We start from the raw sequence: 12,836 nt of genomic DNA, 5'->3' as shown, positions 1-12,836 counted from the left end.
GAATCCCTAGTGAACACTGCATTGATAGTAACACAATAATGGGACCTCGGGCCTAGAAAACATAGAGAAAACTTAGAGAAAACTCTAAGAAAGCATCTAAAGGAAATCTAATACATCAAAAGGAGTCCGATTCTAACACTATGCCTCTGGAACCACTGGGGCTTAAATTGAGGATTTAAGCCAAGGACAACACAATGAGGGCTGGTGAATTAAAGACTAAAGAGTTTACAAAGCACAACACAATGAGCAACTCACTTTCAGGCATTCTGATCCTGCACCTCCTCTTCCAAGTTCCAATTCTCACCTAAACACTAAACATTTATTAAAGTTCCTGTCACCATTTATTAAAGGAACCTGCAGCGAAGAAGTCATTCACTCTTCATTATGGACCTGTTTACTCTTTCAAGAAAGAAGACCTTTATAAATTATATTAGTGCTAGCTAGTGTTTATAGTCTTATAGAGCTTGTGTAGTTAGCAATTAGATGCAATGAAATGGCTTGTTTGCTAAAAGTGTTGTATTCTATTTGTATTAGTGACTCCAAAATACATGTAGTAACTAGCAAGTACAAGAGGTTTTTTGTTATCATCGGAGCAAAAGCAATGCAGCTCATTAGCATTGGCTATAATAAGGGCTACTATCGTCTTATATTTCTTTCTTCTTATACTTGTCAAGGAATACAGCCTACGAAGCCAAAATTTTGTCATTCAACAATTCTCCACCCTTGAAGTACATATTTAACCATGTGCCAATGAAAGGGATGATTTGGCTGCAGAGATTATTTAAAGCATCGTTAACCGACATCTTCATTCCTCAAAACAAAAAACTTCTGCAAAACTGGAACTTGGTACCTGTAGAGAACATAGTGTCATCAAATCGTATTGCTATACTACATATATTTCAAAGTATAATTTTATTTATACTTTATATTAATAGATAATAGTTATATTAATAGTCAAAGTGCTGCAACAATAAAGGGAGAAAATACTAACTAACAACAGCAACTATAAGTATAGAAATGTGGGCCTAGCGATTGTTGAAATACAAACATTTGCCAAATACTATAAGTAACTCATAACTAACCAGTATCACCATGGATCATCAACATCAGAAATGGTGGAAAGCAGTATTGACCTAAGCTCCTCTATTTCTTTCAGCACTTGCTCATTCTCAGCCTGTCTTTCCTGTATCTCAGTTGCTAGTGCTGCAAAAGAGAATTTTTTTAATGACATTATGTCAATAGATCGAAGTAAAGTATATCAGAAGTCAAATTTCCTGCTCTTGACATTTTGGGCACAAACACCATCACATTTAAGATGGTGATTAAAAATCCAGAACAAATTCAATACTTGGCAATAGCTAGCTGGACAAGGTGCCACAGAACTAGGGAATACACAGGCTTGTAAAATATTAAGTTTCACAATCATGGCGTTCAGAAACTATATACTACGATAAATGATCAAGCATTAAGCAAAAAAAATTCAGTTTCATTGTAACGTTTTTTTTTTTTTCAAAGGCCAATTTTAAAATTGAGCACCAGGCAAGAACCTTCACAAGACATGAACAAACCATTCAAACCCCAGTGACGACACCAGTGGATCCTGCTTCTAGTCAACTAGGTTCTCAAACATAGCTGTACAAAAAATTACTCAAGATATCAAATTTTTAGGTCCAAAACCTCTAAAGCTATGCTTGCTAACATATTATTATAACCTATATACCAGTTTCCATTTGAGTGATCTATATCAACTTATATCAAGGTCTTTACATAATAAAGGCAGACACATACAGAGAAGATTCACAGAAGATGGCAGCTATTGGAATAAAGGGATCAGTAACTAAGAATTTGATTTTTTTAAAAAACTACTGCAGGACCAGGCCAAAAGTATATTGAGCTGATTGCAAGCTTTGTTCATCACAAGCTACCAAAAGTACTCAGGAAAAAAAAAAAGCAATAAGTACTTAAGCTTGAAATAGAACTCCTAGGAACTGCCAGTTGTCATACTGTTAAGTAAAGTGGATAATTTGGTTCGCATATAAGCATGAGTCTTTAGGCTACTGCCAATAATTGGAAGGTCCTTCATATCTTCTAAGTAGATATACTTTGCACACGATTGAAGGGAGTCTATCTTAGTAAACAAGAATGATGACCTACTGCCATACTGAAAAGCAAAAAAAAAGGTAACTAGATATTATGCATTATAGACAAGATATAGACAATTTGAAATAAAATCAAATTGGCAGTCAAACATCAGTTGACTTAGATGAACAAAGAATTCAAATTAACATCAAACATAATATATGCTGTTAATAAAAATGCACAAGGTCAGCCCACAATGAATATACAAAACTCTTCAAACTACTAAACAGACCAGCAAGAGTGCCATTGAAACCGTGGTATGTGTGTAATGGAGAAAAGAGCCTCGGTTGAAATTCGCTTTGTCCACTACACTTAGCACTTGCAGTAACATACATTTCAACAAAGACGAAAAAGTAGACATTTAAGCTGTTTCAGCTTTCAAATGTGATGGATTGATTAGAAGTCTCATTAAACTGCACACTACCACATAATTGTCAGGAAAAAAAAAAGGTGGCAGTTGACAATTTGGGCAGAATTAAAACAGACAGTAGCCTTCTTATATTGGGGCAGAAAAAAAGGGGGGAGTTGTCAATTTGGGCAGAATTTGGGAAGCAGCAAACTTGTAATAATTAGATTCTTCTTATCCTGCTATGGCTAGGAGACACATGAGCAGCAGGAAACATGGTTCTATAATATGCTACAGTATATTACGTTTCGTAGATTCAGTAGGTCACCAAGCAGTGATCAACTGCTGACACGCCTGAGAACTCTAGTATACAAGCAAAATATTGACTGTGATTCAGGTTTTTATTGAACACAAAGTAAAAAACAATTATTGTAAGAGTTATACAATGTTGAAAAGATTTATAAGAGGAAGATTATTACCAGAATTAGACCTGTATAGATCTTCAAGAATGTCCTCAGAAAGTGCAGTCACTGGTACTCTAAAATTGTAACCTGTCTGATCAAGCTTATGGATCTCATCCTCAAGAGATTCTTTTTCCAACAACATTTCCCTCAGTTTGTTGCAATCTTCACTTTCAATTTTCTTTTGGAATTCAATGCACGCCACGGAAAAATTTTCCCTATCCAGAAATTCAACAATTAATCTCATCAAGATAATCTTGTACAGTTGTTTCAACGAAAATTTTAGCACATTGACATTATATAAAGAATTTGAATATGTTGAAATTATACCTCTTTTTAATCTAAAGCAAAGAGAAAGAGGTTGCTTTCTATCTATTCATTGTCACATAGATATAAGTCAAAACATGGTCACTATGTACTGAACACTGAGAAAAAAATTCAAAAAGAATGCTGAGGCTTTAGTTAGCAGTTTAGCACTATTAATATACTTAACCAAAAACATCACAAATGATTGCCAGGCTTGCCACTAATTACACCTTCAAATAATGCTTGTATATATTGAAGAGTGGGTTTTCCACTATTAAACACCCACATTTTATGTTACTTTCCATAAAACCATCATTGTTCCTGATTCAATCCTGTTTTCAAGGAAGTACTGATCATCTTAAGGTTCAAAAAGGTTAATAAAATGTTTCAAGAAACAGTTTAAATTCCTCCATTCATGATTTAAGCCTCAACTGATTTATTTTTACAGAATTAAGTAGAAAAGAGAAATCATGAATATTTAGGTAGTCGATGAAAGACTAACCAAACTTAGGTTTCTATGAGTTTGTGCGTGCATGGGGTGTGTGTGTATAATGTATATATAATCTATACTAATTTTGGCTGCTTTAAATTTCCATTGATCAGCAAGGAAACCACTAATTCTCATAGAAACTAATGTGTTAATATTGACAACTGAATTATTAAAGCTGATAGTTCAAATCCTCCAGAACCTCATTATATCAGAATTAGAATTACAGCGAATGCAAAGACCACTTTGATCTTAAAGAAAAGGAACATAAGCAGCACAAATCTTATTGACTTCCTGCAACATGCTGCTAAATTGCAAAGCAAAGACTCGGATGCTGGTACCTTAATTTTCTTACAAGATGATACAGATAAACACTCATCATCCATTCTACTTTCGTTCTTTTTTAATTTTTTTTTTTTTAAAAATCATACTTTATTTTATAATACTTTAATATGATCTTACTTTTTAGTTTTATTTTCTTTCAGCTTCTTTTCATTTTTTTTTATTTCCTAATTATTAGTTTATGTAAGTTAAATTGTTTTATCATACATTAGTTCATTTTATTTTTAAAAAAAAATAAATTTGAAAAAAATCCCGATTTCTCCCCCGTAATATTTTGTTTGTAAAAGAGTGTTTCGGAGCTTCAGGTCACAAGTTGAAACAGCTCCCAAATCTCAAGTCCCACACCCTCTCTCTCTCTCTCTCTCCTTGCTGCCCTGCACCCAGCCACCTAAACATGCACACACCATTGACACCAACCAATAGCAATTTCAACACCCGTATGCCGTATTCTCATTGCTCTCCCTGATGCACCCCCTGTTGCTGCACCTTCCTACACTCCACAGTCCACACCTATCTAAACTTTACCATACATACCTCCCTAAATGCAAGCAGCCAACAACACCACCAACACACTCTCCAATCTCTCACCCACACAGCCAAACAGCAACAACTACACCCCTCAACAACTCACCACACCCACAAACACCAACTCCCTTGCTGCCCTTGCCTCACCTAGCAAACACAAGCTACGCAGCTAGCCCTCTCTTCCTCAGACCCTCACTCATGCAACACCAGCCTGCGGCACCAAACCAGCAGCCCACCTTTCAGATATGAAAAAGTATTTGAGTAATCTTGAGTCTCTCAGAAACCAATTGCCTCTATAAAACTAAGCAACAAAGAGTAGACCAAACTACCAAATTTGGGTAACATTGCTTTACAAAGTCCATCTGCATTTGTTGACTGTTTACCTAATTTTGGGATTTCAAGCTTAACATTTATAAACACAGGCAAGACTGCAAGAGACAATTGTTGTGGACTAAAAAACAGAATAAAACTTTCATGTTCAGACATAAAGGACCTTGCCTATAATAAAAAAGAAGACATAGATATTGGCCAGATTGCTTCAGCAATGTGTAAGATTTTCCCTAGAACTATTTAAAATGTCTCCAAAAAGCATGTATATTGTATTCAATTAGAATGAACAATGAAATAAATTAACAGCTTTAAAGAGTACCGCTTCTTGTTCAATCTATCACGTAGATCATCTTTTTTCCTCCTTTGATCATTAATCTCTTCCGTCAAAGCTGCTATTGATTTTCTTGAGTTAACTATGAATAAAACAAAAGAGTGGTTGTAATAGCAAGAACTTGTATAACAGAATGAAGAACTAGCTACTGAGATAAAATATTTGGCATAAGACAATAAATACGGCAAAACTACAGCAATCACATTATGCACAATACTACATTTCTATCATGTTTCTTGACAAAAACCTAAGCTATTACAACGAACACACACACAAAAAAAAAAAAAAAAAATTGAACGTTGGAAATCTTTTCTATTGGGGCACGACATTTCTGCTTGTGGATTTTGCTTGGGTGGATAAAAAGAAACAACAATGTTTTATTTAGAATATCAGAGCTTAGCGGTGAATAACTAGTACATGCACCCTAGATTTGTAATCAGACGAACAAGCTCATTTGCAGCACAATTCATTCAAGAGAGTCAGACAATGTTCCTATGTCACTAATCACTGGTGTAATCCATAAACTCACAGTAATTGTTCATTATGCTTACTACTTTAGATTTTATTATGTGAGATAACCAAATGAATGCCTCTAAACTTTTGGCAACACATTGGCATAAGCTACAATGTTAGGTAAACTTCCACTACAATACTTCACTCGTTGGGTTATGAGACTTATATTATGTTCAATGTCATATTTAATTACAAAGTATCCCTTCTTCACTTGCTTATTCTTAGTAGTAAGCGGCTCAATTTGGACCCTTTTTCTTTCTCTTCAATCTTCATATCCTTCTACATTTCCCTTCCCTTCGTTACTTTCACTCGTGCACCCCCTCAAATTTTCCTCTTCTCTCTCTTCTCAGCCCATCTTCTTTCATTCCCATAGCCCAATCCTCTCAACTCACCCCTCACTTCAAAGTCCTCTTCTTTCTCTTCTCAGCCCATCTTCTTTCATTCCCATAGCCCAATCCTCTCAACTCACCCCTCACTTCAAAGTCGCACCAACACGACACTTGCAACTTCAAAAACGCTCTCTAAAAACATATAATTAAATCGCATTACAACAAATATACCTATTTCACCGATTCTTTAAGAGCATGATAATTTAATCATCTATTCCTTTCATCCTAAGTAGGAAACAACTTTCTTTGCTATCACCGAGAATTTTAATTCGAAACCATCATCAAATTAATAATCAATCAGCAATCTTCAAACTAACTTCGACTAATAATGTTAAATAACCCAAACTCCAATCAACATTCTGATTTTAATAGCCCAAACTCCAATCAACATTCTGATTTTAATAACCCAAAAAAATACACAATTATAGCTATAATCAAAGAGAAATGATAAAAAGATCAACAAAACCTCAAATCAAAAGAATTACCTGTGACAGTAATCAAACCACTTAATTCAAATTGAGACAAATAAATCAACTTCATGAGCTCAGATTCTCTAGCACCCAACGCATTCTCAATCTCTTCAATTTTAACAATTTCCGATTCAATTTCCCTTGTAATTTGGATATTCGCTTCGATTTCATCATTAACCTAACAGAAAAATTAATTTGCTCAAATTTTGTTGGCGAAAACCCTAGGTATGAAATTGAATGATTAAAATTGATGCAGAAATCAAAGGGAAAATTTGGAATTGGATCACCTTGTCAAGCATGTCCTTGAGGGTTGAAATTTGGAGGAGAATTGCTCCTGAATCGTCCATCTTTCTCTCTCCTTTTTCATGGAAGTTCCCGCGAATGATTTTGGCGTCTAACGGCTACTCCCGTTGTAGTTATTGTACGACTGTACGTAATAGATTCAAGTAGCGGTGAGTCATGACTCATGAGTGTATGATAAGTAAAATAATGTTAGATTTGATTATTATTTTTTATTTTTAGGAAAAGTTAGTGCGTTTTTATTAATCAACGTTCAAAGCACTCTGTTCGAAAAGAACGTACGGGGAAACCTCACAAGGATAATAGTTTTCCCAAATCTGTTCTACACCAAACGACACTAACTTAGCGAGGTGATGAGCGGCAAAATTACCCTCGCGTCTAACATGTGACCAACTAATTAAATTGAAATGAGAACTAATACAAAGAATATCATCAAGAATTTTATCCAAATTTGAGAAGAAAGTGGAAGCAGACTCGAGGCGTGAGATAATTCCTTTGCAATCCGACTCAACAATGATGTTCTTCAACCAATATCGACGACCCAGCTTTACCACAAAACAGATGGCCATTCCTTCAGCCACGTCTGGAGGCCATCTACCTCGCAACCTTCTGCAACCAGCAAACACAACTTCCCCTGCTGCATTTCGTGCTATAGCACCAAGGCCTATCCACCTCTCGGTCTGTAAACACTACGTGAAAAAACGAATTTGGCACCGGTTCAAACCCGGCCTAAGGCACCGGTTTGAACCGGTGCCAATGTGGGGGGTGCCAAAAACCCAATTTTTAGCACCGGTGCCATAGGGTCAAATAGGCACCGGTTAACCGGTGCCATAACTTTGGGAAATAAAGTCAATTGGCACCGGTTAACCGGTGCCAATTCATGTATTTTTTTTTAGTTTGCTTTATCCACTTAGACACAATCAATATCCACTTAGACACAATCAAAGATATATTGATCAAAATTGATCATTAAATAAGAAATATAATCAGAAACATATAACAAGCTTGAATACGAAATATATTGATGATTAAATTGTTATTTTACAATACAAAAAAATAAAATAAATTACAACATCAAAATCCAGAAAAAAAAAATTATAACATTAAAGAAAAAAAAAATTACACATCGAAGAAAAAAAAAATTACAACATTGAAATCAAAATTTCAAAATCAACACCTTGATTCTTCACCTGCATCAATTAAAACACCGACATTAATAAAAACTCACTGTAAACTAAAATTACGAAAATTAAGATTCAAACCCAGAAAAAAAATTGAAATTCAAACCCAGAAAAAAAATTAAGATTCAAACCCAGAAAAAAAATTGAAATCGCAAAAAAATTAAATCGAAAAAAAATTAAATCGAAAAATACCCAGAAATAAAAAAAAACCCAGAAATGGAAATAAATTGAAATTGAAAAAAAATTGAAATCGAAAAAACCCAGATAAAAAATAAAAATTAAAAAACCTAGAAATCGAAAAACAAAAAATCAAAATCGAAAACAAAATATATTAAAATCGAATAAACAAAAACAAAAATCGAAAAAAAATTCAAAATCAAACATAAGAAAAAATATAATCCAGAAATCGAAAAATAAAAAATCAAAATCGAAAACAAAATATATTAAAATCGAATAAACAAAAATCGAAAAAAAAAATCAAAATTGAAAACGGAAAAAAAATAACCCAGAAATCAAAAAACAAAAAATCAAAATCGAAAACAAAATGTATTAAAATCAAAATCGAAAACAAAATGTATTAAAATCAAAATCGAAAAAAATAAATCAAAATCGAAATCGAAAACAAAAAATCAAAATCGAAAAAAATAAATCTATTAAAATCGAGTTAAAAAAAAACCAGAAATCGACAAAAAAAAATCAAAATCGCAAAAAAAAAAACCTAAAGTGAAATCGGAAAAAAAACCCAAAAATTGAGGGAGAAGGAGACGTGTTCGTGGTGTTGCATGTGCTCGTGGTGGTCTCCGTGGTGGTGTTCGTGGTGGTCTCCGTGGTGGTCTTCGTGGTGGGCTTGAAGGAGAAGGAGAAGGAGACGTGGTAGCTTAGTCTTGAGGGAGAAGGAGGAGATGAGAAAGGGAAGGAGGAGATGAGAAAGACTGGTGAAGTGGTGAGCGAAAGAGGAGGAGAGGAGAGAGAAAGAGAAGGAGAGAAGAGGAGAGGAGAAGCGGCGGAATGAGAATTAGGGTTTGGGGGGTTTATATATGGGAGGGTTTTTTTTATTTTATAATAATAAAGTTTAACCGTTTTTTTTTTTTTAATTAAGGAGCGGTTCAATTGGCACCGGTTCAAACCGGTGCCCTGAACCGATGCCTTTTATATTTGTGTAAAATAGCGCCCAAATTTGGGCCGGTTTAGGGCACCGGTTTGGCCTGAACCGGTGCCTTTATGGGGGTGCCTTATTGTATTTTTCTACTAGTGAAAGAGGCATTGCAGTTAATCTTAATACACTCACCAATGGGCGCTGACCAGGACCTCGGGCTGCTGCTAGGCTTCTTCATCTTGTGGCCATAAATTTGAGTGGAGTACTTGTTATAATCAGCAACAAGTCGCTGGACTCGATCGGGGATGATCAAGTGAGGGGTTTCCTTAGCATTGAAGATCATATCATTCCGTCTACACCAAATCTGCTACATCAAAGCCACTCCCACTTGACACTTCTTTTTATCTAATTTGCTCCAGGAGACAAGTAAATCAGTGAAGTCAATATCACCAACATTCAACCAAAGTTCCTCACAGGCACATTCTCGCCAGAGGTCTCTCACCGAGTGACAATAAAAAGGGCATGTCGGGTTATCTCAGAATTGTTACACCAGGGGCAGCAGTCCTCCTCCATCATATGACATCTCTTTAGCAAATCCCTCACAGGAAGAGAGTCCGTACACAATCGCCACAAAAAGTGTCGAACCTTCGGAGTGGTCTCAAATTTCCAGATTTCGACCCAAGCTTGATAGAAATTGTCGAGATTACAAGACTTACCCAATAGGCCAACATATAGGCGGTTTTGACGGAGTAAATCCCATCTTTGGTGAACGCCCAAGTCAAGCAATCGTCAACTACACGAGAGCTAAGAGGAATAGCCATAATGCAATTAGTGTCCCTTTCCGAAAAAATTGAAGATATCAGCCCATAATTCCACTCTTTTCTATGGTTATAAATTAAATCACAGACTTACAACACGGAATCAACCTTCTCGTTCTCTATAAAGCGCTTTCTATCATCGGCAACCCACGGGTCCTTCCATATATCAATGCTAGCACCATCCCCTACTCTCCAAATAAGACCTTCCTTGAGTAGAGCTTTTTAGCCCCATATACTCCTCCAAGAATAGCTACTAACCAATCCCAGGGACGAGTCAAGGAAGGAAGAATTGGGGTAATACTTGCTTTTCATCACCTGAGCCAAAAGAGAAGAAGGATCTTGAACTAATCTCCAAGCTTGACGACCAAGGAGAGCTTGATTAAATACTTCCATGTCACGAAATCCGAGACCTCCCAAACATTTCGGGTTGCACATGGAATCCCAACTTCTCCAATGAACGTGATTTTTACCATCTGAGTTACCCCACCAGAATTTTGCCGTGAGAGAACGAATCTCATGAAGTACACATGTGGGAATTCTGTAAACCCCCATAAGGTACGTCGGAATTGCTTGGATCACCGATTTGATGAGGACTTCTTTCCCCGCCTTGGATAACAATTTCTCCTTCCACCCTTGGAGCTTCTTCCAGATCTGATTATTATTTAATTGTATTATATATGCTATAACTCTACAAGTACTTTAACGATAATACTTTTTTTTTTTGACAAAGGTTTAAACAAATTACATATTAATAGAAAAGCAAATTGAAAGTTGCGCTGCTTCAGCCTCTATTTGGTGAGCTCGGTGAACCCGCCTTCTATCCGCCTTATGAATGTCGCAGTGTCTGAAAGAAACCCTAAGCAGCTTGATTTTGCAAATGATCCAAAGTAGATTAATGTCACCTTGACCATCGCCTCTAAGGAGAGTAACCAGATTATAAGAATCAGTAAAAATGGTGATTGACTGAATATCCGCGCCTAAAGCCCAACGAAGGCCATATAAACAAGCTAAAGCCTCCAAGTGTAACGCCGTAGTACATAACCCAAAATTACTGCCGCTTCTAATCCTCTGATTCGTCACGTCCTGATTATCCATGCACCAACCCATCCCTGTTATATTTGAATCTACAAACCACAAATCGTCTGTTTGAATTGAAATCATACATGGTGTAGCAGCATATTCCCTCAGTTGTGCTGCATAAAAGCCTGGTGGCGTTGTGCAGGTAGGAGTTAAGCAAGGAGTGTGGAAAGGTGTAATAGTAGGATCACCCTGTATAAAGAGAGTATGTGATCGAAGTACTTTAGAACTTGCAAAAGGAGGTGAAGAATCTGAATGAAAAACCCTGTTATTCCGAAATAACTAGAGACTCCAAAGAGTACCAATAAAGATACTAATGCGGGGGCTTGAAGTCTCATCCCGACTAATGAAAATTCGGTTTTAATATTGGATCCAATCTGTAAGATAAAGGTCTCCATCGTGTTGTGAGTGGATGCAATAATGCTAATAAAAAAAAGAGGTTAAATAATCTTCATTTAGTTTCAAAAAAAAAATAAAATGTTTATCATTTCATGACTTTTTTTTCTAATGAATCGTATATATAAATTATGCAATTCTAGCTAAATAATAAATTAAGTCTTCAAAAAAAAAAAAGAAAAAAAGAAAAGGTTTCTTCATTTATAAATAAACTAGAGGTTACGTGTTCAAATCTTGTATGTGTATTTTTTTTAATAAGTTGATGACATGCATGAAATGAGAATCGAAATGAGGAGAGTAACATATATGTCACGTATACTGATTTAGAAACGCTTTTTAATATATAGTATAGATTACTTCGTATAATTCTGAGCATTTTCTCGAGGATTATCTAATTTATAAATATAAAACTCTTCCCTCCCCCATTTCAAAATAAATTTCCTAATTTCACTGGTAAAAAATAGTAAATGAGAAGCCCCAAATGGAAAGCGGTTATGGAAATCCGCTTCGAAACAAAAACCCACCAAAAAAAAAATATCAAACATCAAATGGCAAGTGGTTTGGGTTTGAACCGCTCCCAAAAATATAATTGGAAGCAGTTCAAACAGTGAACCGCTCCCCATTTGCTAAAAAAGCCCTAACATTTCCACCCCTCCTTATTTCTCACGCCTCATTCTTCTTCTCTTTCCTCTCAGCTCCATTTCTCATGCCCTTCATTACACTATTTACGCACATCATTTTAACCTCAATTGCTGCATTATACATAAAACTAGTTTTAGGCCCGCACGATGTCCCAAGTCATTGCTTGCAATTTTTATTATAGTTATTTTTTTTTTTAAAAAAAATTGGGAAATTCTCTTTGGTAACACTGTAATATTTAATTTTCTCAATGGTGAATTGCAAAATTTTTTATTATCTTTGGTAAACTCAAACTTTTTATATTAACTAACCATAACATTAGTGATAAAGTATAGTTAAATATTTAACTATAATTAGTTATTTTTTAATTTATTTTATTATTATTATTATTTTACTTATTAAAAAAAAATTAAAACAAAAAAAATCAACCCACCAACCAGACACCATTCCCGCCCCTACCCACGCCGGCACGGTGGCGCCAGCCCCACTTCCGCTGACTCGCCGACCTCCCCCTCCCCCTAAACCGTCATCAACAACCACCACCCAAATCGCAACCTTCTTCTCCCCCTGAACCGTTATCAACAACCACCACCCAGAATTAAAACCAAAACCCTCCTTCGCCGGCGGCCAGGCGCTCCAAGCTCAGTCGGCGGACGCCCAACCTCCCCCACGGCCGGCGACACCCCATCT

The 12,836-nt window shown here is 35.8% G+C and overlaps 1 protein-coding gene across 1 annotated transcript; it reads right to left on the bottom strand.

The window, feature by feature from the left end:
* Window positions 1-494: 494 nt before the first annotated feature.
* LOC145587572 (uncharacterized) lies at window positions 495-7,083 on the bottom strand. Its single transcript, XM_081644303.1, has 6 exons — window positions 6,927-7,083; window positions 6,655-6,817; window positions 5,256-5,349; window positions 2,965-3,164; window positions 1,083-1,203; window positions 495-850 (listed from the first exon to the last, which is right to left on the bottom strand). The coding sequence occupies exons 1-5, from the start codon at window positions 6,984-6,986 to the stop codon at window positions 1,088-1,090; spliced, it is 633 nt and encodes a 210-aa protein (XP_081500429.1). The 5' UTR covers window positions 6,987-7,083; the 3' UTR covers window positions 495-850; window positions 1,083-1,087.
* Window positions 7,084-12,836: the final 5,753 nt, after the last annotated feature.

This window comes from Chenopodium album, chromosome 2 (genome assembly GCF_948465745.1).
Source record: "Chenopodium album chromosome 2, dcCheAlbu1.1, whole genome shotgun sequence".
In the NCBI taxonomy this organism is placed as follows: domain Eukaryota; kingdom Viridiplantae; phylum Streptophyta; class Magnoliopsida; order Caryophyllales; family Amaranthaceae; genus Chenopodium; species Chenopodium album.
Note: the sequence above shows the minus strand (reverse complement) of the source record. Positions and strands in the feature narration are given on the sequence as shown.